Source organism: Pan paniscus, chromosome 16, assembly GCF_029289425.2.
Source record: "Pan paniscus chromosome 16, NHGRI_mPanPan1-v2.0_pri, whole genome shotgun sequence".
NCBI classification, from domain to species: Eukaryota; Metazoa; Chordata; class Mammalia; order Primates; family Hominidae; genus Pan; species Pan paniscus.
In genome coordinates, this window is record NC_073265.2 from 33,055,604 (window position 1) to 33,079,220 (window position 23,617).

A 23,617-nucleotide genomic window follows, 5' to 3' on the forward strand; every position below is an offset into this window, starting at 1 on the left:
AACAAGAGTGAAACTCCATCTCAAAAAAAAAAAAAAAAATCAGCTTGGACCAACTCACACATGTTGAACTAGTTTCCTCAACTATAAAACTGTGATGGCCCCAGCTAGGCGCAGTGGCTCAAGGCCTGTAATCTCAGCACTTTGGGAGGCTGAGGCGGGCGGATCGCGAAGTGAAGATCAAGACCATCCTGGCTAACATGGTGAAACCCCGTCTCTACTAAAAATAACAAAAATTAGCCAGGCGTGGTGGCAGGCGCCTGTAGTCCCAGCTACTCGGGAGGCTGAGGCACTCTAGCCTGGGCAACAGAGCCGTCTCTTTAAAACAAACAAACAAACAAAAACCCTGCAACGGCCCCTGAGTCTGCTGTATGGACACTCAAATGGCAATTACAGACATTTCTCCAAGAGTGTCAAGGCCTTACCCTCATTCTGACTCTAGGATAATTCTTAGATTGTATCCCACACAACAGTGACTTGTACCTATGTTCATCTTTATGTATTTACCACCTCATAGTAATTATTTGCATTCATTTTTATCGTACGACACTAAACTATTTGATTCTTCCAGTGGGACATTTAAAGGATGTGAGAAGACCTTGGTCTTCTCGAACACATCTGTATTTGGTCATGGAATAAATCCAGATGCTACCTAAAGCCAAGCTAGTACCTGAGCTTGTTTCTGAGATCAAAGGGAATTATCAAAATGTGAAACAACTTCTGCCTGACAATTGTTATCTTTTACTTTAATAGGCAATTAATACTTGTCAGCTTGGACATTTTATTTCCAGTATCATGCTAAAAATCTCCTTGTTGTGATTCTTTTATTTCTTGACATGCACACATATATGGATCAAAAAGTATGTACAACTAGAAAAACGGACTCCAAGCAAAAATGGAAAACATGTTTCCATGAGCTTAGATTTCCGGGTATATTACTCCTAAACCTAAGGTAGAAGTAATGCATTGTTCACTTACATGTCCACTTTTCTAACCCAAGCTAAGGGCTGGAAAAAGAAAGTCAGAACAGTCCCAAGTAAATATGGGAAACCATAGCAGTGATAAAACCTAAGATTTCTCAGAAATAGTTTTAAGTGGGAAGCCTCTAATCCTACCTGGACAGTGCTTTCCTGTGGGTTTCTCAGCATGAGTCCAAACCTCACAAAGCACCTTCAAAGTCTGGGCTACCCAGTATCACAAGTATAGCAGTAAGTCCAATATCTGGATACAGGGGCCAAGGAAACAATGAAAAAACCAAATCAAGGACCAGATGCTGAGACTTCCCCTTGTGTTCCACAGTTGGAAGAATAAGCAGTTGGACCCTAGGTAGTTTTCCGCTTCTTGGCAGATGGCCGCTCAAATACATCTCGTACCCCAGCTGCCTTTTGTTTGAAGAACTTTGTGTTCTGGGCACTCTCTTGGCCCCAAGCTGAGTCAAAGGAGGTGGTATCTTGATCCACAAGGTGAGTGTATTTGGTGCGGCCTGAGCGTCCAAAGTTCTTGACCTGAGGGAAGGATGGATGATGAGTTATACCACCAAACAAACCATGCCTCAGCTATCAATACATCACTTTTCTCTGTCATGTTATTAAGGTTCCCCATACCTGCATGACTTTAGGAAGAATGGTTTTATTGAAATGATCCTCCAGGGTAGGAGCGCTGAAATCTCTCTTGTATACTTCTTCATCCTCATCCTGTATAAAAAAAATCTTATCAATCTTGTGGCTTTATTTCCTGTATATTCAAACCACAAATTTATTAAACTCTACAATAAGGGATACAGAGAAAGCAGAGGGTATTGAGCCTTTCTTCAAGAGCTTACATCTAGTTGAAGAGATGACATTCTTTTTTTTTTTCTGAGACGGAATCTCGCTCTGTTGCCCAGGCTGGAGTGCACTGCCGTGATCTTGGCTCACTGCAACCTCCGTCTCCCAGGTTCAAGCAGTTCTCCTGCCTCAGCCTCCCGAGTAGCTGAGGCTACAGGTGCATGCCACCACACTCGGCTAATTTTTTGTATTTTTAATAGAGACGGAGTTTCACCGTGTTAGCCCAGATGGTCTTGATATCCCGACCTTGCGATCTGCCCACCTTGGCCTCCCAAAGTGCTGGGATTACAGGTGTGAACCACTGCGCCCGGCCGAGATGATATTCTTTTTCCTTTGTTGTATTTCTCTTTTTTTTTTTTTTTTCCCCTGAGACAGGGTCTCATTCTGATGTCCTGATGTCCAGGCTGGAGTGCAGTGGGGTCACTACTGCTCACTGCAGCCTTGATCTCCCAGGATCAAACGATGCTCTCACCTCAGCCTCCTGAGTGGCTGGGACTACAGGTGCATGCAACTATGCCTAATTTTCTCCTTGAGTGTAGACGTGTCTTGAAGGTTGGCTTATTCTCTGCACTCAATATGTTTGTTTACTCATGTGACTTCAACTCTGCATAGGCCTCTCAAATCTGCAATCCTGGATTTTTTACTGGCTTTCATATATCATAAGTTGGATATTTTATTGGGACTTGAAACGCACGTCTAAAGTGAAAACCATTAATACCTAACCTTTCCATATCAACCTCTTCTCTTTAACTTTTCTGTTAGTAGGACCAGCGTACTCTTCGATTACCTAGATTCAAAACTGAGTAACCTCTGTGTGCATTCAATCAGTTGCCACATCTTACAAACTCTTACCACCTGGGTTATTAGTTTTCCTCTACTATCAGTCTCACATACTGTCATTGCACTGATGTTTCTAGACTGTAACTCATTATAATCTTTGCCTTGCTCAAAAACTTCAATGGTTCTCTATTAAATGAATACAACACCTAGGCTGGGCGCAGTGGCTCACGCCCGTAATCCCAGCACTTTGGGAGGCCAAGGCGGGCGGATCACGAGGTCACGAGTTCAAGACCCACCTGACCAACATGGTGAAACTCTGTCTCTACTAAAAATACAAAAAACACTAGGCCTGGTGGCGTGCACCTGTAATCTCAGCTACACAGGAGGCCAAGGCAGGAGAATCGCTTGAACTCGGGAGGTGGAGGTTGCAGTGAGCTGAGATCGCACCACTGCACTCCAGCCTGGGTGACAGAGCGAGATTCCATCTCAAAAATCAATCAATAAATAAATGAATACAACTCCTCTGTGCAGTAATCAAGGCCAAATATTATACAGCCTTAATCCACCTTTTCAGTTCTCTTTGCCGCTTCCCTTCACAGCTGATGCTTTCTGCCTCCACTCCTGCTGGTCTCCACCTGGAATGTCTTCCCAGCACCGAATGTCAAAAAGTCTATACATCTTGGCCGGGCATAGTAGCTCACGCCTGTAATCCCAGCACTTTGGGATACTGAGGTGGGCACATCGCCTAAGGTCAGGAGTTCAAGACCAGCCTGGCCAACATGGAGAAACCCTGTCTCTACTAAAACTACAAAAACTAGTTGGGCGTGGTGGTACACGCCTGTATTCCCAGCTACTTGGGGGACTGGGGCAGGAGAATTGCTTGAACCTGGGAGGCGGAGGTTGCAGTGAGCCAAGATCGCACCACTGCACTCAAGCCTAGGTGACAAAAAAAAAAATTATATATTTAATTTTTTTTTTTTTTGATAGAGTCTCACTCTGTCGCCCAGGCTAGAGTGCAGTGGCGTGATCTCGGCTCACTGCAAGTTCCGCCTCCCAGGTTCACGCCATTCTCCTGCCTCAGCCTCCCAAGTAGCTGTGACTACAGGCGCCCGCCACCACGCCTAGCTAATTTTTTGTATTTTTAGTAGAGATGGGTTTTCACCATGTTAGCCAGGATGGTCTCAATCTCCTGACCTCATGATCCGCCTGCCTTGGCCTCCCAAAGTGCTGGGATTACAGGCGTGAGTCACCGTGCCCGGCCCAAAATTATACATCTTAAATGCTTAAATGTTACAACCTTTACGTCAACCCTTTCAATCTTCTACCAAATATAACATCTCTCTTGTCAGAACCCCTACAGTACTTTACTTTTACTTATGTTATAGTGATTATGTATTCTCGCTAACAGTGCTAAACAGTGACCTTTGCATAGTATATGCACTAAAGCTTACTTACTCAATGAAATAAACAACATTAGTAAGGCTGGATGCAGTTGCTCTTGCCTGTAATCCCAGCACTTTGGGAGGCCAAGGTGGAAGGAGAGTTTGAGCCCAGGAGTTTGAGACCAGCCTGGGCTACATAGCAAAACCCATCTCTACAAAATAAAAATTAGGTGTGGTGGCACACACCTGTAGTCCCAACTACTCAGGAGGCTGAGGCAGGAGGACTGCTTGAGCCCAGGAGAATGAGGCAGCAGTGAGCCATGACTGCACCACTGCACTCTAGCCTGAGTGATAATATTACAATGCTGTGATACAGATTTATAAACACATATGCTGAAGGAATTAAAAATAGCACTATCTTGTTTAAGAAAGACTTTTTAAAAAAAAATTTATTTTGAGACAAAGTCTTGGTCAGCCACCCAGGCTGCAGTGCAGTGGCACGATCACGGCTGACTGCAGCCTCAACCTCTGGGGCTGAAGCAATCCTTCCACCTCAGCCCCTTGATAGGTGACACTACAGGCACGGACCACCACGCCTAATTTTTGTATTTTTTGTAGAGATGGGGTTTTGCCATGTTGCCCGGGCTGAACTCCTGGGCTCAACTGATCTGCTGGCCTTGGCCTCCCAAAATGTTAAGATTACAGGCATTAGCCAATGTACCTGGCCCACCAAAGGACTTTCACATACACTTTTCTTATGTATCTTAACTAGCAATGAACTGCTTCTCTAAGAAGCTTGATTATTAAAGCTGCGAACTGCTTAAGCAAACAAACTTTATGACCGAAGCAGTACAAGAAGTAGTTCATAATCTCCACTGAATAGTAAGCTACATGTGCTGGAAAACTACCTAAGTAAACACTTCCTGCTAATCAGATAGACCTGAAACTGATTTTGGAGGGTGGCAGGGAAGCCGCCACTGAAGTTTTAACAGCATCTGCAGTGAAAGGCAGGAATTTAGTTGCAGTGGGGATATTTAGAATTTGCCACACGGCACTTGAAAAAGCTAGTCTAGTTTTTGGTGCAAACTGCTTTAACATTAGGAAATAAACCATACAGCGTTAACAGATTGCTATTTTGATCTTAGTCTTTATATGAAAAACAAAGATGATGGCATTCCATCTAATGGTTAGATAATAAACCATTTTTTTGGTTAGTTACTCTTGGGTACTGTCAGTTCAGAATGAAGTGAACTAACTTTCTGCCACCCAAAAGTGAATTAATGTAAAGCTATTTGCAGAGTTTGGTTTTCACATAACCAAAACTTCTCATTCAGCTATGAAAGAATGACAACTATGTTATGTGGAGGACCTAATTAGTCCACTATCTATACAGATCACTTCTCTATTTCATTTCCTCAATTTATCTAAGGCTGGGGACGATGGCTCATGCCTGTATTCCTAATACTTTGGGAGGCTGAGGTGGGAGGATTGCTTGAGGCCAGAAGGTCAACACCAGCCTGGGCAACATAGTGAAACCCGGTCTTTACGAAAAATTTAAAAAAAAAATAGCCAAAAAAAAAAAAAAAGCCAGGCATGGTTGTTGCATGCCTGTAGTCCCAGCTACTCTGGAGGCTGAAGCAGGTGTAAAGCGCAGGACGTCAAGGTTGCAGTGAACTATAATCGCACCACCGTACCCCAGCCTGGGTGACAGCGAGACTCTGTCTCTTAAAAAAAAAAAAGTCTATTACATCATTTCCTATTTTTGAGAGTTGGGGCCAAAAGAGAGAACAGTTGATGCTACTTCTGTAATCCAACTGCTGATGCTTTTCTCTGAGTTTATATTGTTCAGAAGGAAAAAGCAAATGAGAAAGCTGACCACTGGCAAGTGGAAATTACATTCCAGAATATTCTTGAAGAGAAAAATAATTCAAAGTTTCTGAGTTATTCCTACTGCCCAATTTTCTGACTCTCTTTTCACTTCTTACCATGAAGAAGGCACCCCGGTGATAATACTTCTGTAAGAACTTGTATTTGCCCTTAACAGCTTTGTTGGTAATGACTTTGCCGTTTGCCCGAAGTTCAGCTCTCCTCTCTTCCTCAGTCAGGTTTCGCATGCGTTCAATTTCTGCTTTCTCCTTCTCAAGCCTGTCCAGGGAGCAAAACAATTTATTGGTACTGTTACAGCTTCAGAAAGACCAAATTATCTGAAAATAACAGTCCCATGTCATTTCAAGTATTAGTCACCTTCTTTAATTCTAGTCATTGCCTATTAGGAATCAAGATAAGGAGCTCAATAAACAAATGGGTGAGTTAGTCTTCATTATGTTTGCTAGACTAGGTATTGCCAACTTTCAAAAGTTGATTCTAGCCCTTCTGACATTCAGACATACTATTACTGCTGGGTTTTCCAACATTACAAATTCTCTTTCCCTAAAAGGTCGTCTTAGCTTTAAAAAAAAAAAAAAAATCAGTGAATTTAAAATAAGTGTCTGAGGCTTTGCTGGTATTCCTTTATGTAAGTGTATCATAATCATATAGATGCTTGCATGTCATAAACCAAAGATTACCATCATTAATTAGATTGCAGTAACTTTTTTTTTTTTTTTTTTTTTTTTTGGTGAGACGGAGTCTTGCTCTGTCGCCCAGGCTGGAGTGCAGTGGTGTGATCTTGGCTCACTGCAAGCTCCGCCTCCTGGGTTCATGCCATTCTCCTGCCTCAGCCTCCCGATTAGCTGGGACTACAGGTGCCCGCCACCATGCCCGGCTAATCTTTTTGTATTTTTAGTAGAGACGGGGTTTCACCGTGTTAGCCAGGATGGTCTCAATCTCCTGACCTCGTGATCCGCCCGCCCTGGCCTTCCAAAGTGCTGGGATTATAGGCGTGAGCCACTGCGCCCAGCCAGATTGCAGTAACTTTTTAGCCAGTGTTGGGGAGAGGGAGTGATATCCCTTGTCTCCAAAAAAAATGCATACATACACACAATTTTGTGTACAATTTTATTTTATATTTTTTTGAGATGCAATCTTGCTCTGTTGCCCAGGCTGGAGTGCAGTGGCATGATCTTGGCTCACTGCAACCTCTGCCTCCCAGGTTCAAGCTATTCTCCTGCTTCAGCCTCCTGAGTAGCTGGGATTACAGGTGTGTGCCACCATGCCCGACTAATTTTTGTATTTTTAGTACAGACAGGGTTTCACCATGTTGGACAGGCAGGTGTCAAACTCCTGACCTTGTGAGCCGCCCACCTCGGCCTCCCAAATTGTTGGGATTACAGGCGTGAGCCACCACGCCCGGCCTTGTGTACAATTTTAAAGGGCACTTAGACTCCTACTCTTTCAGGTCCAGGATAAAAATCTTAGAAACTACAGGCTGAGGGCCAGGCGTGGTGGCTCATGCCTGTAATCCCAGCACTTTGGGAGGCCGAGGTGGGTGGATCACCTGAAGTCAGGAGTTCAAGGCCAGCCTGGCCGACATGGTGAAAACCCACCTCTACTAAAAATACAAAAATTAGCTGGGCGTGGTGGCATATACCTGTAGTCCCAGCTACTCAGGAGGCTGAGGCAGGAGAACCGCTTGACTCCCAGGGGGTGGAGGTTGTAGTGAGCCAAGATTGCGCCACTGCACTCCAGCCTGGGCGACAGAGTGAGACTGCGTCTCAAAAAAAAAAAAAAAACCAAAAACAAAAAATTACAGGCTGAGTATGGAGTTATCTACTGTGTGTAGCTCATATTCAGGCAAGTTTTCTTTTTTTCTTTCTTTTTTTTTTTTTTCCAGATAGAGTCTCACTCTGTCACCTAGGCTGGAGTGCAGTGGCACGATCTCAGCTCACCGCAACCTCTGCCTGCCGGGTTCAAGCAATTCTCTTGCCTCCGCCTCCCGAGTAGCTGGGAATAACAGGCACACACCACCACACCCAGCTAATTTTTGTATTTTAGTAGAGATAGGTTTTCACCATGTTGGCCAAGCTGGTCTTGAACTCTCAGCCTGAAGTGATTCGCCTGCCTCAGCCACCCAAAGTGCTGGGATTATGGGTGTGAGCCATCACGCCCAGCCTAGAGTTATCTATTGATGGTTTCCTTTATAATCTGGGATTACCCTCTCATACCTAGTAATTTACAGGAATGAGTGATGCAGCTCAGAAATGATTCTGCTGGGGCCGGGCATGATGGCTCATGCCATAATCCCAGCACTTTGGGAGGCCGAGTTGGGTGGACAACCTGAGATCATGAGTTCGAGACCAGCCTGACTAACATGGTGAAACCCTGTCTGTACTAAAAATACGAAAATTAGCCAGGCATGGTGGCGCATGCCTGTAATCCCAGCTACTTGGGAGGCTGAGGCAGGAAAATCACTTGAACCTGGCAGGCGGAGGCTGCAGTGAGCTGAGATTGTGACACTTCACTGCAGCCTGGGTGAAAAGTGAAACTTCATGTCAAAAAAAAAAAAAAAGATTCTGCTCTAACATAGTGTAGATTATTTAAGTGCCACAAATTCTTCCCCTCACAGTATGTATGCCCCTTTTCAAAAAGTATGACTTTGCTGCTCCTCCTCTGCAGAGGTGGAGTCTGTTTCTCCACCTGCTTAAAGCTAGGTTGGCCTTGTGACTTGCTTTGACCAGTATGTGGCAAGATCGATGTATGAGTTCTGGAACCGACGTGTCAGAAGACCTTGCCCTCTTAGAATGGTGCCCTGAGACTGCTATGTAAGGAAGCCAGTCTAATCCAGTGAAGGATAAGTGAGGCATCCTAACTGATAGCCACCACCTACTACTAACATGTGAGTGAAGCCCTTTTAAGTTTCTAGCCCAGTCAACCTTCCATCTGGATGCAACTACATAAGTAAGCCCAGGTGAAATCAGTAGAGGAACTGTTCAGCCAACCTCCAAAATTGTGAAAAGTAATAAATTGTTGTTTCAAGTCACTCAATTGTGGGTTGGGTTGTACACAAGAAGAGATAACTACTAACAGTTACTAATTTTTGTGTCTACTAGGAAACTAAAGGGAGCACTGGCTGGCACTCTATTATGGACACACATCGACAAAGTGTTTTTCTCTTCCCTGATTTCACTGTAGCAAGTGAAACTCATATTCCAATTATAGGAAACTCACAAAGCAACAAGAACTCTGAAGGTGGCTAGAATGGAACTCACAGTAGGTAATGAGTCTCAGAGCTATCCTGCTAGAAACCTGTTCCATTAGCAGCATTAACTCTAGGCTCATCTTTTTACTCACGCTTCTCGATCTTCTCTGTCCCTCTTGATTCTTTTTAGCTCTCGAACTTTCCATGCCTCATATTCCTCCTCATCATTTTCATCATCAGTATTGAGTGCATCCAATGCAGCCAGGGATCGCTTGTTCTCTTCCAGCTCTTTTTTGGTTTCCTCTTCGACAATCTGGATAGGGAGAACAATTCAGCTTGGACTTCCTTACTCTCCTCAGACAAACCTGATTACACTATTTCTTGTACTCATTCCTTGCAACCACTCCCCAGTACCTTGAGTGTGTACTTGCGCCTTTCCTCAGCCATGCGTTTTGCTTCCTGCTCCAGCTCCTTCTGTTTCAATGCTTCGGCTTCACGTTCTTGAACTGTCACTCGGTCCTTCCTGCATCACAGAGATCCTGTTAATTGCCCAGAGTCCTTAGAGTGGAGTGCTTTGTTCCCCTAGACCTAGTCCCATCCAAATCAGACAAAAACCAAACAATCTTTGGCTCTATTATTTTCAAAGAGCAAAAAACGCTGAATCATCCCAGGTCTTTTTTTTTTTTTTTTTTGAGACGGAGTCTCACTTGTCGCCTAGGCTGCAGTGCAGTGGTGTGATCTCGGCTCACTGCAACCTCCGCCTCCTGGGTTCAAGCAATTCTCTGCCTCAGCCTCCTGAGTAGCTGGGATTACAGGAGTCTGCCACCACACCTGATTAATTTCTTTGTATTTTTAGTAGAGATGGGGTTTCACCATCTTGGCTAGGCTGGTCTTGAACTCCTGACCTCCTGATCCACCTACCTCAGCCTCCCAAAGTGCTGGGATTACAGTCGTGAGCCACCGTGCCCAGCCATCATCCCAGGTCTTTAGAGGACTAAAATCATGTTCATCTTTGAGAACTGCCTGGACAGCAAAGAACCTGCTGGCCTCTAAGTAGTAGGATTTCTAGCCATCAGGAAAGGAATAGGAATTTGCTCGTTGAGTTTAATTTTGTGCTTAAAAATATATGGCCTTGGCTTGGTGCGGTGGCTCATGCCTGTAATCCCAGCACTTTGGGAGGCTGAGGAGGACGGATCACCTGAGGTTGGGAGTTCGAGACCAGCCTGACCAACATGGAAAAACCCCCTCTCTACTAAAAATACAAAATTAGCCAGGTGTGGTGGCGCATGCCTGTAATCCCAGCTACTCGGGAGACAGAGGCAGGAGAACTGCTTGAAACCAGGAGGTGGAGGTTGTGGTGAGCCGAGATCATGCCATTGCGCTCCAGCCTGGGCAACAAGAGCGAAACTCTGTCTCGAACAAACAAAAAAAGGCCTTGGACAGATATATGCTCTATTACTGAAAAAAGAGATGTGAAAACAAACTCAGGTTCTCTGCTAATGCCAAGATATTCCTCAGCAGCTAGTCTGCCAAGGGTAGAGCACTAGCAAAAGCACTTTCACTCAGCGTTTAGATTTTAGAATAGCAAGACAGAAAACAGACTTTTGTCTCCAGGCCTGGAAAGTGGTAATTAAGTGGATTCAGATCTGGCTTGTGAGATACTTACTTTCGAATGAAGACTGGCTTAAGGCGAGGCTCCATCTCATCTTCACTGTCTGTGTACTCTTCATACTCAGACTCTGATTCTGACTCCTCTCCAGAACGACCCTCATCTTCCACTTCCATGACTTCCATCTCTTCATTTTTTCTCTCCTGTGCTCGCTGACGCATCATGCCACGCCGCCGCTCTATTTCCTGTCAAGTCATATATATAAGCCAGTCAGTCAAATGGCCTACGGCTTTTTGTTTGTCTCATCAAACACAACAAATTCAAATGTAAAAAGATACAACTTAGTATCATTCTATTTTTAATCCTATCCCCACAAACAAGGAACATGATCAGAGTCCTGCCAAAGCAGTGATCTCATGTTTTTAAGGCTTCAACAAATGAGCACTGGCATGAACTTTTTCTTATATCCAGAAAAAAACTTCCCATGTTCCTTTATCATACCTCATCATCAATTTCCTCCTCCTCTTCTTCACTGCTGTCTTCTCGTTCCATGCGCCAAGCATCTCCTTCTACTTCTGAGTCACTCTCTCCTACCACTTCAGGTTCCACTATTTTTCGATGTCGAGCCAATCTGAAAAACAGTATCTCCAAATGTAACACCAATGTCATAAAAATGAAGTAGCATCAACTGCATTTCCATAGCCACAGAGCACATTATGTTTGCCTTCATTAATACTGAAGTTTTTTTTTTTTTTGAGGCAGGGTCTTGCTCTGTCGCCCAGGCTGCAGTGCAGTGGTGCGATCTTGGCTCACTGCCACCTCTGCCTCCCAGACTCAAGTGATCCTCCCACCTCAGCCTCCTGAGTAGCTGGGACTATAGGCGTGCCACCACACCTGGCTAATATTTGTATTTTTTGTAGAGACGGGGTTTTACCATGTTGCCCAGGCTGGTCTTGAACTCCTGGACTTAGGCAATCTGCCCACCTCAGCCTCTCAAAGTGCTGGGATTACAGGTGTGAGCCACCATGTCCATCCAGTATTAAAGTATTGAGGTGGAGGAAACTGAGGTGCAGATTAAAGAAACTAAACTAGGATGTCAGAGCGAATAGTCAAGTTGGGCCTGAAATACTAAATGTATGTTGAGGCATCCTGGGGCACCACAGCAAGCCAGCAAACTCATAAGGATGCATTGGGATTTTTTTTTTTTTTGAGACAGAATCTCACTCTGTCACCCAGGCTGAAGTGCAATGGCATGATCTTGGCTCACCACAACCTCCACCTCCCAGGTTCAAGTGATAATCCCTGCCTCAGCCTCCCGAGTAGCTGGGATTACAGGCACGCACCACCACACTCAGCTAATTTTTTTATTTTTAGTAGAGATGGAGTTTCGCCATATTGGCCAGGCTAGTCTTGAACTCCTGACCTCAGGTGATCCGCCTGCCTAGGCCTCCCAAAGTGCTGGGATTACAGGCGTGAGTCACTGAGCGCGGCCTGCATTGGAATATTTTTAATAGCTCAAGATAATTCAGTTTCAACATTAAGTCACACTACATTCCTTTCGAGAATATCGTGTCTTCGTGAAACTGGGTTTTGGTGGCTGCTGTGATAAAAAGTAAAAGAAAGTATAGTGTGAAAATCAATATAAAATAAGACATGAAAAAGTGATAGTGCTGATTCCAAGGTTTGAAAGGCTGTCAGTGTCCAACAGGCAAACAAATTCCACTAGTAACTATGGTTATGTGAGAATGAATAAAAGTGTTTTTTTCCCCCTGGACACTGAAATTTTCTTTTTTTTTCTTTTTTTTTTGAGATGGAGTCTCGCTTTGTCACCCAGGCTGGAGTGCAGTGGCGTGATCTCGGCTCACTGCAATCTCCGCCTGCCAGGTTCAAGCAATTCTCTGCCTCAGCCTCCCAAGTAGCTGGGATTACAGGTGCCCGCCACCAAGCCTGGCTAATTTTTTTGTATTTTTAGTAGAGACGGGGTTTTACCAAGTTGGCCAGGCTGGTCTTGAACTCCTGACCTCGTGATCCACCCGCCTTGGCCTCCCAAAATGCTAGGATTACAGGCGTGAGCCACCGCACCTGGCTATGGGCACTGTTAATTTTCAAGTGGCAAAGTTATTAGGACATAAATACTTATTAAGTTGCTTGGCTCTAACTACTTAATAACTAAAATAAACAGAACTGTTTTGGCCCAGGAGCTCTGTGAAAAAACTCCTGGGACAATTATGAATGGTGAAAGTTCAGGACTCCTGGCCTACTCTATAAAGTAATGTCTCCATCAATATATAACATACAAAATCCCTCACTGGGAGGCTCTCTTTCTACCATGAGACCTTTATGAGGTCTTTTCTCCTACTTCAGTGTCATTTCCCCTTATTAGCATTTAGAATAAGTAGATGTATAAAATCAATTTACCAAAGTTTATAAAACATCTTTGTGCTAAAAAGACTCCTCTCAACAGCCAACAAATGGTCTGTTTTCTATTCCCATAAGGAGCTGAGTAGGTCCTTTAGGCCAGAAGTAACCTGCTGTTTCCTGAAGCTGCCACTTTGTAACTTTGGTCATGTAACTTTCTTAGCCCCTTTGTGCTCTTAGTTTCCTCCTTTTGTGAAATGGGGATAATAGCACCTATTTCATAAAGTTATTGTATGGATTACAAGAATTAGCAAATGTAATCTACTTGGTAGTACTATTCAAGTATTAGCTATTATTATTATTATTAAGCTGTAGAGGTTCATGTTCAAGTAAACACAATCACAGACATTACCTCTCTTCCACATCTTCACTAATACGGTTCTGTAAACGCCGTAGCCGGGGGTCACTGGATGAATCTTCCTCCTGTTCCTCAGGCTCTGCTTCTTGTTCTTTGGCTTTCTTAATGAACTGAAATTCTTCATCCTCCTCATCTGAGGACTCCATAGGGGCATAGTCTGGCCTTTTTCCGGACACATAACGCTTTACCTTCACTTTTTCCATTGAAATCTCACCTGGGCGAGAAAGGTAACTTATGTTTCAGTAGCCTCTTTCTCAATGTGCTTCAACCCATCATGGCCTTTGCAAATAGAGCCCTTTATTCATAGTAGACAAGAGTCTAAGCAGAAGAAGAAGAGAGCCAATACCCAACCATCTATTCTTCTAATGGTGTTTTCCTACAAAGGCCAAGTCATGAGACTGCATCCTTGTGAAAGCCAACACTGATGATAATGAGGCTTACCTTGAGTACAATGAAGTAGAGGAAGGTAGGCAGTGAAACAGTAGAAAAAAGTCCCCCCCAAAAAGGCAGACTGCATCCATCACAAATTCATGGTATCCCACCTCAACTATACCCTTAAACAAATTATTTGTAACAGTGCCCAGCACATAGTAAGGGTAATTTCTGCAGGAACATAAAACTGCTCAGGCATTCTTGTATTTCCCTCTGGAATTTCCATGGCAGCCTTTATAACATACTGCCACATGACTCAATATTCTAATCTTACCTATTTCTACCTTCTTTTCCTTTACCTTATGTGTTATCAAACATGCAAGAGTATGTAATCTCTTACAAATACAATTCTTTTTTTTTTTTTTTTTTGAGACGGAGTCTCGCTCTGTCGCCCAGGCTGGAGTGCAGTGGCGTGATCTCGGCTCACTGCAACCTCCGCCTCCCGGGTTCAAGTGATTCTTCTGCCTCAGCTTCCTGAGTAGCTGGGACTACAGACGCATGCCACCAAGCCCAGCTAATTTTTTGTATTTTTAGTAGAGATGGGGTTTCACCGTATTAGCCATGATGGTCTCGATCTCCTGACCTCATGATCCGCCCACCTCGGCCTCCCAAAGTGCTGGGATTACAGGCGTGAGCCACAGCACCCAGCCTACAAATACAAACAATTCTAGTGAACAAAGACAGTGAAAACTAACCAACTTATTTTATGAGTATAACCTTGATAACCAAATTGGACAGTTCAAAGGAAAACTTTAGGTGGATTTCACTTACAAACACAAATACAAAAATACTAAATAACATAAGAGCAAATTTATCCCAGCAATATAAAAACTACCAAAAAAAAAAAAAAAAGAAACAAAAAAAAACCCCTAAGCCAACACAACTTATTAGAATTTAGCCCAAGACTAGAAGGATAGTTTGACCTTAGAAAATTAATGAGGGGGCCAGGTGCAGTGGCTCATGCCTGTAATCGCAGCATTTTGGAAGGTTGAGGCAGGAGGATTGCTTAAACCCAGGAGTTCGAGACCAGCCTGGGTTTAGACCTCATCTCTACTAAAAATAAAAAAAATTACCCGGGCATAGTGGTATATGCCTGTGGTCCCAAGCTACATGGGAGGCTGAGGTGGGAGAATCACTGGAGCCCAGGAGGTTGAGGCTGCGGCAAGCCATGACCACACCAAGGCACTCACTTTAGCCTGAGTGATAGAGTGAGACCCTGTGTCAAACACAAAAATATATATAGCTGGGCACAGTGGCTCATGCTTGTAATCCCAGCACTTTGGAAAGCCAAGGTGGGCAGATCAGTTGAGGCTAGGAGTTCGAGACCAGCCTGGCCAACATGGCAAAACTCCGTCTCTACTAAAAATACAAAAATTAGCCAGACGTGGTGGCACAGACTTTTTAATCCAAGCTACTCAGGTGGCTGAGGCAGGAGAATAACTTGAACCTGGAAGGTGGAGGTTGCAGTGAGCTGAGATCGTGCTACTGTACTCCAGCCTGGGCAACACAGTAAGACTCTGTCTTTAAAAACAAAACAAAACAAAATTCCAAAAAAAATGTACATAGATAGATAGATGAACAATGGGAGGGAAGCAATATACTATTTTTACTTTTTAAAATTTTATTTTTGTTTGTTATTTTTTAAAAGGTAGAGAAAGGGTCTTGCTATGTTGCCCAAGCTGGCCTTGGACTCCTGGCCTCAAGTGATCCTCCAGCCTCAGTCTCCCAAAGTGCTAGGATTACAGGTGTGAGCCATCTCTGCTAGCCTACTATTTTTTAAAGTCACATTTTTTAAAAATAATAGATACAGCAGACTTTATACTTAATGATAAAACAATAGAAACATTCTATTTATTTATTTATTTATTTATTTATTTTGAGACGGAGTCTCGCTCTGTTGCCCAGGCTGCAGTGCAGTGGCATGATCTCCGCTCACTGCAACCTCCGCCCCCTGGGTTCAAGCAATTCTCCCTGCCTCAGGCTCCTGAGTAGCTGGGATTACAGGTGCCCACCACCATTCCTGGCTAATTTGTGTATTTTTTAGTAAAGACAGGGTTTTACCATGTAGGCCAGGCTGGTCTTGAACTCCTGACCTCAGGTGATCTGCCGGCCTCAGTATCATAAAGTGCTGGGATTACAGGTGTGAGCCACTGTGACTGGCCAGAAGCATTCTCTTTAAAAATCAGTGGGCATCCAGCTGGGCGTGATGGCTCACGCCTGTAATCCCAGCACTCTGGGAGGCCAAGGCGGACGGATCACAACGTCAGGAAATTGAGAACATCCTGGCTAACACAGTGAAACCCCATCTCCACTAAAAAGACAAAAAAATTAGCCAGGCATGGTGGCGAGTGCCTGTAGTCCCAGCTACTTGGGAGGCTGAGGCAGGAGAATGGCGTGAACCCGGGACACAGAGCTTGCAGTGAGCGAGATAGCACCACTGCACTCCAGCTTGGGCAACAGAGCGAGACTCCGTCTCAAAAAAACAAAAAAACAAAAAATTAGCCGGGTGTGGTGGCACGCACCTGTAGTCCCAGCTACTCAAGAGGCTGAGGCAGGAGAATGGTGTGAACCCAGGGCGGAGCTTGCAGTGAGCCGAGATCGCGCCACTGCACTCCAGCCTGGGCGACAGGGCAAGACTCCATCTCAAAAAAAACAAACAACAACAACAAAAAAAACCAGTGAGCATCCTAATGTTGTACCTATCACACCTTCTAGTCAACACTGTATTATGGTTCTAATTTGGGCAATAAGGAAAAGTTATAAGGATTTAAAAGGAAGAAACTGCCATAATTTGCAGATTATATGGTTGTCTTTGTAGAAAACACAAGATAACAAATAGATAAAAGAGTTCAGAAAAAATGCTAGATAAAAAACTTATTTATAAAAATAAGCATACCTGTACATTAGCTACATATAATTAGAAAGTACAATTTTATTTTTATTTATTTTCTTGAGACAGGGTCTCACTCCGTTGCCTAGGGTGGAGTGCGGTGGCGCAATCATGGCTCACCACAGCGTCAGCCTCCTAGGCTCAAACCATTCTCCTGCCTCAGCCTCCCAAGTAGCTGGGACTACAGGCGTGCAACACCACGCCGGTCTAATTTTAAAAATTTTTTTGTACAGACAAGGTCTCACTATGCTGCCCACGCTGGTCTTGAACTCCTGGACTCAAGTGATCCTCTTGCCTAGGGCCTCCCAAAGTGCTGGGATTACAGGCGTGAGCCACCATGCCTGGCTTATTTTCTACTGTTTGAGAAAGGGTCTCATTCTGTTACCCAGGCTGGTGTGCAGTGGCATGATCACAGCTCACTGCAGTCTCAACCTCCTGGGCTAAAGTGAGCCTCCCTCTTCAGCCTCTCAGTAGCTGGGACTACAGACAGGTACCGCCCAGGTAATTTTATTTTTTTGTAGAGCACTGTATTTTTTGGGGTCTCGCTATGTTGCCCAGGCTGAAGAAAATATAGTTTTAAAATACCATTAACGGTCACAAGTAATCTATAAGATACTGTGGAATAAATCCAACAAACAATGTACAAGGCTTTTAGGAGGAAAAATATGTAATTTTATTGAAAGATAAAAAAGATGTAAATAGAGAAATATTTCATGTTCAAGGATGAGAAGATGGCAACTGCACCTGAATTAACCTATAAATGTATAATCTATCATTTTAATGCAATTCCATTAAAAGTTGTCTCCAGGCTTATTCCAAAATCATATGGAAGAATAGGAGGCCCCAAAATGCCAAGACAATGCTGAAGAAGAATAAAGCTGATGGGGGCGGGGAAGGAGGGGTGGGGCATAGTTTACCAGATATGTCAGTGACCCAGGAAGTACACAGAGATCAATGTAACAGAGAAAAGAAAAACAAACTTATATGAGAACTCAAGTATATTATAGGGATGGCATTAAAAATCAGTAGAAAATGGATGGGGTGAGAAGGGACAATTGGCCAACCATATAGTAAAATTAGACCTCTAACTTCCACCACAGACACAAAAATTCCAGATGGATTAAAGACGCAACTATGAAAAACTTATCTTAAATATTTACATTCCCTACTGGACTGTAAGCTAACTTATAATCTGTCTTGTGTAAGTGTGTATTCAACTCAATTTAATATATACAAACACTCAGAAGATAGAAAACCTTTACAATATGAGTATCTGTGATCTCAGTGCAGGGAAGGATTATTTCTTAAACGATATACAAAAAAAAGCTAAAACCGTACAAGATAAAGTTGATAAATCTGATAATACTAAAAGTAGAAACATCTGTGTAAGAGAAGGCTCCATAATTAAAAGACAAGCCAAAAAATGGGGAAACGTATACTATAGATTTCGAATATATAAAAACAAAGCAAACAGAAAGTGGGTAACTGACAGAAACAGGTAATTCATGGAAAAGAAAACCTAGAGAGCTTATTAGACACATGAACAAGATGCCCAGCATCGGCCGGATGCAGTAGCTCTACGGTGAGCCGAGATGGAGCCATTGCACTCCAGCTTGGTCAACAAGAGTGAAACTCTTTCTCAAAAAAAAAAAAAAGCCCAGCATCACTAGTAATCAGGGGAATGCAAATTAGAATAATGAGATACCATTTCACACCTGTTAGATTGGGCAAAAAATGTAAAAATGATACAACCAAGTGTGTAGATGATGAATATATGGGAAATAAAGCTCTTAGGTTCTCGAAGTTTGTTTTCTTTTTTTTCTTTGAGACAAGAGTCTTGCTCTGTTGGCCAGGCTGGAGTGCAGTGGCATGATCTTGGCTCCATGAAACCTCCACCTGCCGGGTTCAAGTGATTCTCCTGCCTCAGCCTTCCAAACAGCTGGGATTACAGGCGTGCGCCATCACACCCGGCTAATTTTTGTATTTTTAGTAGAGACGGGGTTTCACCATGTTGGCCAGGCTGGTCTCAAACTCTTGACCTCAGGTGATCCACCCATCTCGGCCTCCCAAAGTGCTGGGATTACAGGCCTGAGGCATCACGCCCAGCCTTTGTTTTAACAGACAGGGTCTTGATCTGTTGCTTAGGTTGGAGTGTAATGGCACAATCATAGCTCATTGCATCTTTGAACTTTCGAGCATAAGTGATCCTCCTGCTTTGGCTTCCCCCAAGTAGCAGGAGCACATCACTACATCCCGCTAATTTTTAATTATTATTATTATTATTATTTTTGAGACGAAGTCTTGCTCTTGTCCCCCAGGCTGGAGTGCAATGGTGTGATCTCGGCTCACTGCAACCTCTGCCCCCTGAGTTCAAGTGATTCTCCTGCCTCAGCCTACCGAGTAGCTGGGATTACAGGCGCCTGCCACCACGCCTGGCTAATTTTTGTATTTTTAGTAGAGACGGTTTCACCACGTTGGCCAGGTTGGTCTCGAACTCTTGACCTCAGGTGATCCACCAGCCTCAGCCTCCCAAAGTGCTGGGATTACAGGCGTGAGCCACCGCGCCGGGCCCTAATTTTTATTTTTATTTTTGCAGAGATTGGCGGGGCCGGGGGGGGGGGTGGTCTCGCTATGTTGCCCAAGCTGGTCTTGAACTCCTGGCCTCAAGTGATCCTCCTGCCTCAGCCTCCCGAAGTGCTGAGATTACAGGTGTGCGCCACTGTGCTCCACAAATTCTTATGTTCTTATAACTTACTTTGGGGAGCAATTGGCAACAGGTACTAAATAAAGCTAGTATTGGCTAGAGAATGACAATTGCAGAACTTTCTTTTTTTTTTTGAGAGAGAGTGTCTCACACTGTGGCCCAGGCTGGAGTGCAATGGTGCGATCTCTGCTCGGTGCGATCTCTGCTCACTGCGACCTCCACCTCCCGGGTTCAAGCAATTCTCCTGCCTCAGATTCCCAAGTAGCTGGGATTACAGGTACCCACCACCATGCATGGCTAATTTTTTGTATTTTTAGTAGAGACGGGGTTTCGCCATGATGGCCAGGCTGTCTCGAACTCCTGACCTCAGGTGTTCAGCCCGCCTCAGCCTCCCAAAGTGCTGGGTTTATGGGCATAAGACACCGTGCCTGGCCGCAGCACTTTTTTGAACGAGGGGACAACCACCTGCCTCTCAGTAGGGAATAAAGTGTGGATTACAGTTTATTTTATACAATGGAATTCATAAGCTGTTAAGATGAATGAATTAGATGTATAGGGATCCAAAGATAATTCTCAAAAGCCATGTTGAGACTAGACACGGCGGCATCTACTTGGGAGGCTGAGGCAGGAGGACAGCCTGAGCCCCAGGAGTTCGAGTCCAGCCTGGGCAGCATAAGCAGACTTCTATGGACAGCAAACGAGGGACTGTATCCCGCACAATGCCCTGCCAACGGGCATTCTCTATCTATCTGTCTAGTCCGATATTATATACATATTCTGATATATACTTAAGTTCCTAATTATTAGATTAATAATATACTTAAGTTCCTAAGTAATTACACTAATAATACATAAATTCTAGTAATTATATGTAATTAGTGATATTATATTCTAATCATAATATACATTAGACTAATACATATATTCTAGCATATATATTAGACATATATTCTGATACATACTTAAGTTCCTAATATTTTTATATATGTAATATATATTTTATATATGTAACATTAGTCTAAGGAATTTGTGGAGGCTAACAGAAGAGAGGTGTTTGCTGAATACGAGAGCAGGCCACAGGAACAAGATCGGATGCAAGTGGGTGGGGGTGGAAAGATCGAAGAATCTGGCAGCCAGATCTCAAGAGCTGGCGGGGTTGGAGTGGTCTGTCCGGGAGAGGTCTGGAGGTTGCTGGGGCCGGAAGGGGTTAAAATTCGACTGGGAAGAGGGTGTTAGCACCGTACCTTTCTCATTGCGAACTGGGACGGCCCCAGCCGTAGACTGAATGGGCGGTTGCTTCATGAGAGCGCTTGGGACCGACATGTTGATGGCAGCGACGGTGATTCCCGAAACTTGACTAATTCCAAACAGTGAACACCAGCAACGTCAACGAAGAGAAGAAACTCCTTCCACCTGAGTCCGCGAACACAGCTGCGCGACTGATAGAGAAACTACTTACGGCTGAGCTAGATAAACCGGAAATACGTGACGAGAGGATTGTGGGATGGTGGACGCGTTTGGGCGCCCACAGCTAGGAAGTTGAGTCGGTTTCTGCGCATGCTCATTGGCTGCCCGCTTGTCCTCTACGTCGCAGAATTTGGAAGCAGCTTTTGGCGGGAAATTTTGCTTCCTTTGGGCTTTGCTGTTAGGACCCTGCGGTGAGGAAGGTTCGAATGAAAGATTTTACGTGTTAGCTTGGTTTGAAGCCAAGAACGGTATAGTGAATAAGAAACTCAGGCGACAGTGAGTTACTGTTTGAATGGCTTGTTGAAAGCTCAGAAGAAGTAGAGTTTGATGGAATAAAAATCTTGCCAGTAGTATCCGATTAGCTTAGTTCATAAGGCCAGGGTGGGCTGTGGTGCGGTATTTGGTTTCACAGGGCAGGTGGTGCTGATTTAGGCCAGTGACCGAAAAAAAAAAAAAAAAACTCCCGAGGTGCCTGGGACATTGCCCGCCTGAAATCCCAAAACTCCACTTTTTTAGGCTTTCAGGTTTTTCCAGTTTCTGGAAACTACCTATTAAAATACATTCCTGGCTAGAAAATGTTTGTATTTAAATATCTAAGTAATTATTATTCTTTTGAGACTGTCTTTTTCTGTCACCCAGGCTGGAGTGCAGTGACTCGATCTCAGCTCACTGCAGTCTCCACCTCCCGGGTTTAAGCTATTCCCGTGCCTCCGCCTTCTGATTAGCTGGGATTACAGGCGCCTGCCACCACTCCCTGCTGATTTTTGTATTTTTAGTAGAGACGAGGTTTCACCATGTTGGCCAGGGTTAAGTGATCCGCCCACTCCGGCCTCCCACAGTGCTGAGTGTTGGCGTGGGCCACCACTCCCGGCTAATTTTTGTATTTTTAGTAGAGGCAGGGTTTCGCCATGTTGCCCAGGCTGGTCTTGAACTCCTGACCTCAGATGATCCACCTACCTCGGCCTCCCCAAAGTGCTGGGATTACAGAGGTGAGCCACCGCACCCGGCCTATTTAAGAACTCTTTAAGGACTTACAGGATAATAACAGAAGCAGCTCCAATTTACAAGCTGAGTCGTGTTAAAAAATATATATAATATTGGCTAATTGGAAAGTCAGGACACATTTCACAGTAGAAAGGACTTTATAACTGCGGGGGAGACAAGGGACAGTAGGAACAAAGTCTTAAAGTCCAGAAACAGTATGTTTTATACAGGACACCATGAAAAGTTTGGTTTTATCAGTAATTTTTGAGTCATGAGGGGCCTTGAAGTTGCTATTAATATGATTAACCCAAATTACTTCACCTGTGTTCTACAATTGGGCCTTGAGTGGGAGAAGAAATGAAACTGGACAAATCTCAGGCAAGGAACAGTGTGGGACCCAACTAAGCAACCAAGGAAACAGTTTTGGGCTAGAAGGAACCTTAAAGAGAATAGCCAGAATCTTATTTTATTATTTATAGAAGAGGGTCTTGCTCTGTCGCTCAGGCTGGAGTTCCGCGCAATCACGGCTCACTGTGGCCTCATCCTTCTAGGTTCAAGCCATTTTCCCACCCCTGCCTTCTGAGTAGCTGGGACTACAGACGTACACCACCACGCTGGGCTAATTTTTGTATTTTTTATAGAGATGGGGTCTCACTATGTTGCCCAGGCTGGTTTGGAACTCCTGGGCCCAAGTGATCCACTCCTCTCGGCCTCTCAAAGTGTTGGGATTACAGGCGTTAGCCACCGCTCCCGGCCTGTTAGTGTTTTTCAAAGCGACATCCCAGTACCACCAGAATCAAAATCACCAGTCAAAGGTAAAAATGTCAGTTCAGCCCCAGGACATCCCTGAAGAATTTGAGTCTAGGGCTTTAAGACAGCATTTTTTTTTTTTTTTTTTTGAGACGGAGTCTCACTCTTGTTGCCCAGACTGCAGTGCAATGGCGCGATCTCAGCTCACTGCAACCTCTGCCCCCTGGGTTCAAGCAATTCTGCCTCAGCCTCCTGAGTAACTGGGATTACAGGCACGCGCCACCAAGCCCGGCTAATTTTTGTAATTTTAGTAGAGACGGGGTTTCGTCATGTTGGCCAGGCTGGTCTCAAACTCCTGACCTCAGGTGATCCGCCGCCTCAGCCTCCCAAAGTGCTTGGGATTACAGGCGGGAGCCACCGGGCCGGGCCAAGGCGGCCTTCTTAAGAAACCCGCGTAAAACCCCAACTTCCTGCTCTGGCGCTGCGGCCGCTGGGGATCTGAGTGGGCTCCGCCCCGCCTCGGACCCGCCCCTCCCGGCCTCCCGCCGCAATCTTGGCGGGAAGGCGCCGGCCGCTAAGAAGCCGAAAGATGTCCAGGTCGGGCGCGGCGGCTGAGAAGGCGGACTCCAGACAGCGACCCCAGATGAAGGTGAGAAACGGACTGGTGCTTCCAGGTGTGCTCCTGCCTCGGTTTTTGTGAGAGTTATGCGGGACACAGGCCCAGGAGGTCGAGGGCACCTGGCACCGGGGGTAGGCGGGGGATCCCTGCCCTTAGGCCTTCAGCTTTGACGAAAGGTTCTTATCAATAACCCGAGAAATAGTGGGAGAGTCACATCTGCGATTCCCTTTCTTCAACCTTCTGCGTTTTCTTCTGCCACAGTTATGATCGGCTTCACACTCTTTAAATAATTCCAGACAATCCGCAGCTGACAGTTGGGGTATT

At 44.6% G+C, this 23,617-nt stretch overlaps 2 protein-coding genes across 4 annotated transcripts in view; one reads left to right on the plus strand and one right to left on the minus strand.

The window, feature by feature from the left end:
- Positions 1 to 718: 718 nt before the first annotated feature.
- Positions 719 to 20,930, minus strand: MFAP1 (microfibril associated protein 1). Its single transcript, XM_003814956.7, has 9 exons — positions 20,718 to 20,930; positions 13,442 to 13,661; positions 11,173 to 11,302; positions 10,729 to 10,916; positions 9,477 to 9,585; positions 9,215 to 9,375; positions 5,971 to 6,130; positions 1,602 to 1,691; positions 719 to 1,502 (listed from the first exon to the last, which is right to left on the minus strand). Exons 1-9 carry the CDS (start codon positions 20,794 to 20,796, stop codon positions 1,320 to 1,322), a joined length of 1,320 nt encoding a protein of 439 aa, XP_003815004.2. The 5' UTR covers positions 20,797 to 20,930; the 3' UTR covers positions 719 to 1,319.
- A 2,109-nt stretch (positions 20,931 to 23,039) lies between these two features.
- WDR76 (WD repeat domain 76) overlaps positions 23,040 to 23,617 on the plus strand; it is a 41,502-nt gene continuing 40,924 nt past the window's right edge. For 2 of the 3 annotated variants that reach the window (XM_003814952.4, XM_034938666.3), the window contains exon 1: positions 23,040 to 23,323. In XM_003814952.4, the coding sequence (XP_003815000.1) occupies positions 23,264 to 23,323 (60 nt within the window). In that variant the 5' untranslated portion in view covers positions 23,040 to 23,263. Of the gene's footprint in view, positions 23,349 to 23,617 lie in introns of all 3 variants that reach the window. The other variant, XM_003814953.4, reaches the window with a different exon arrangement.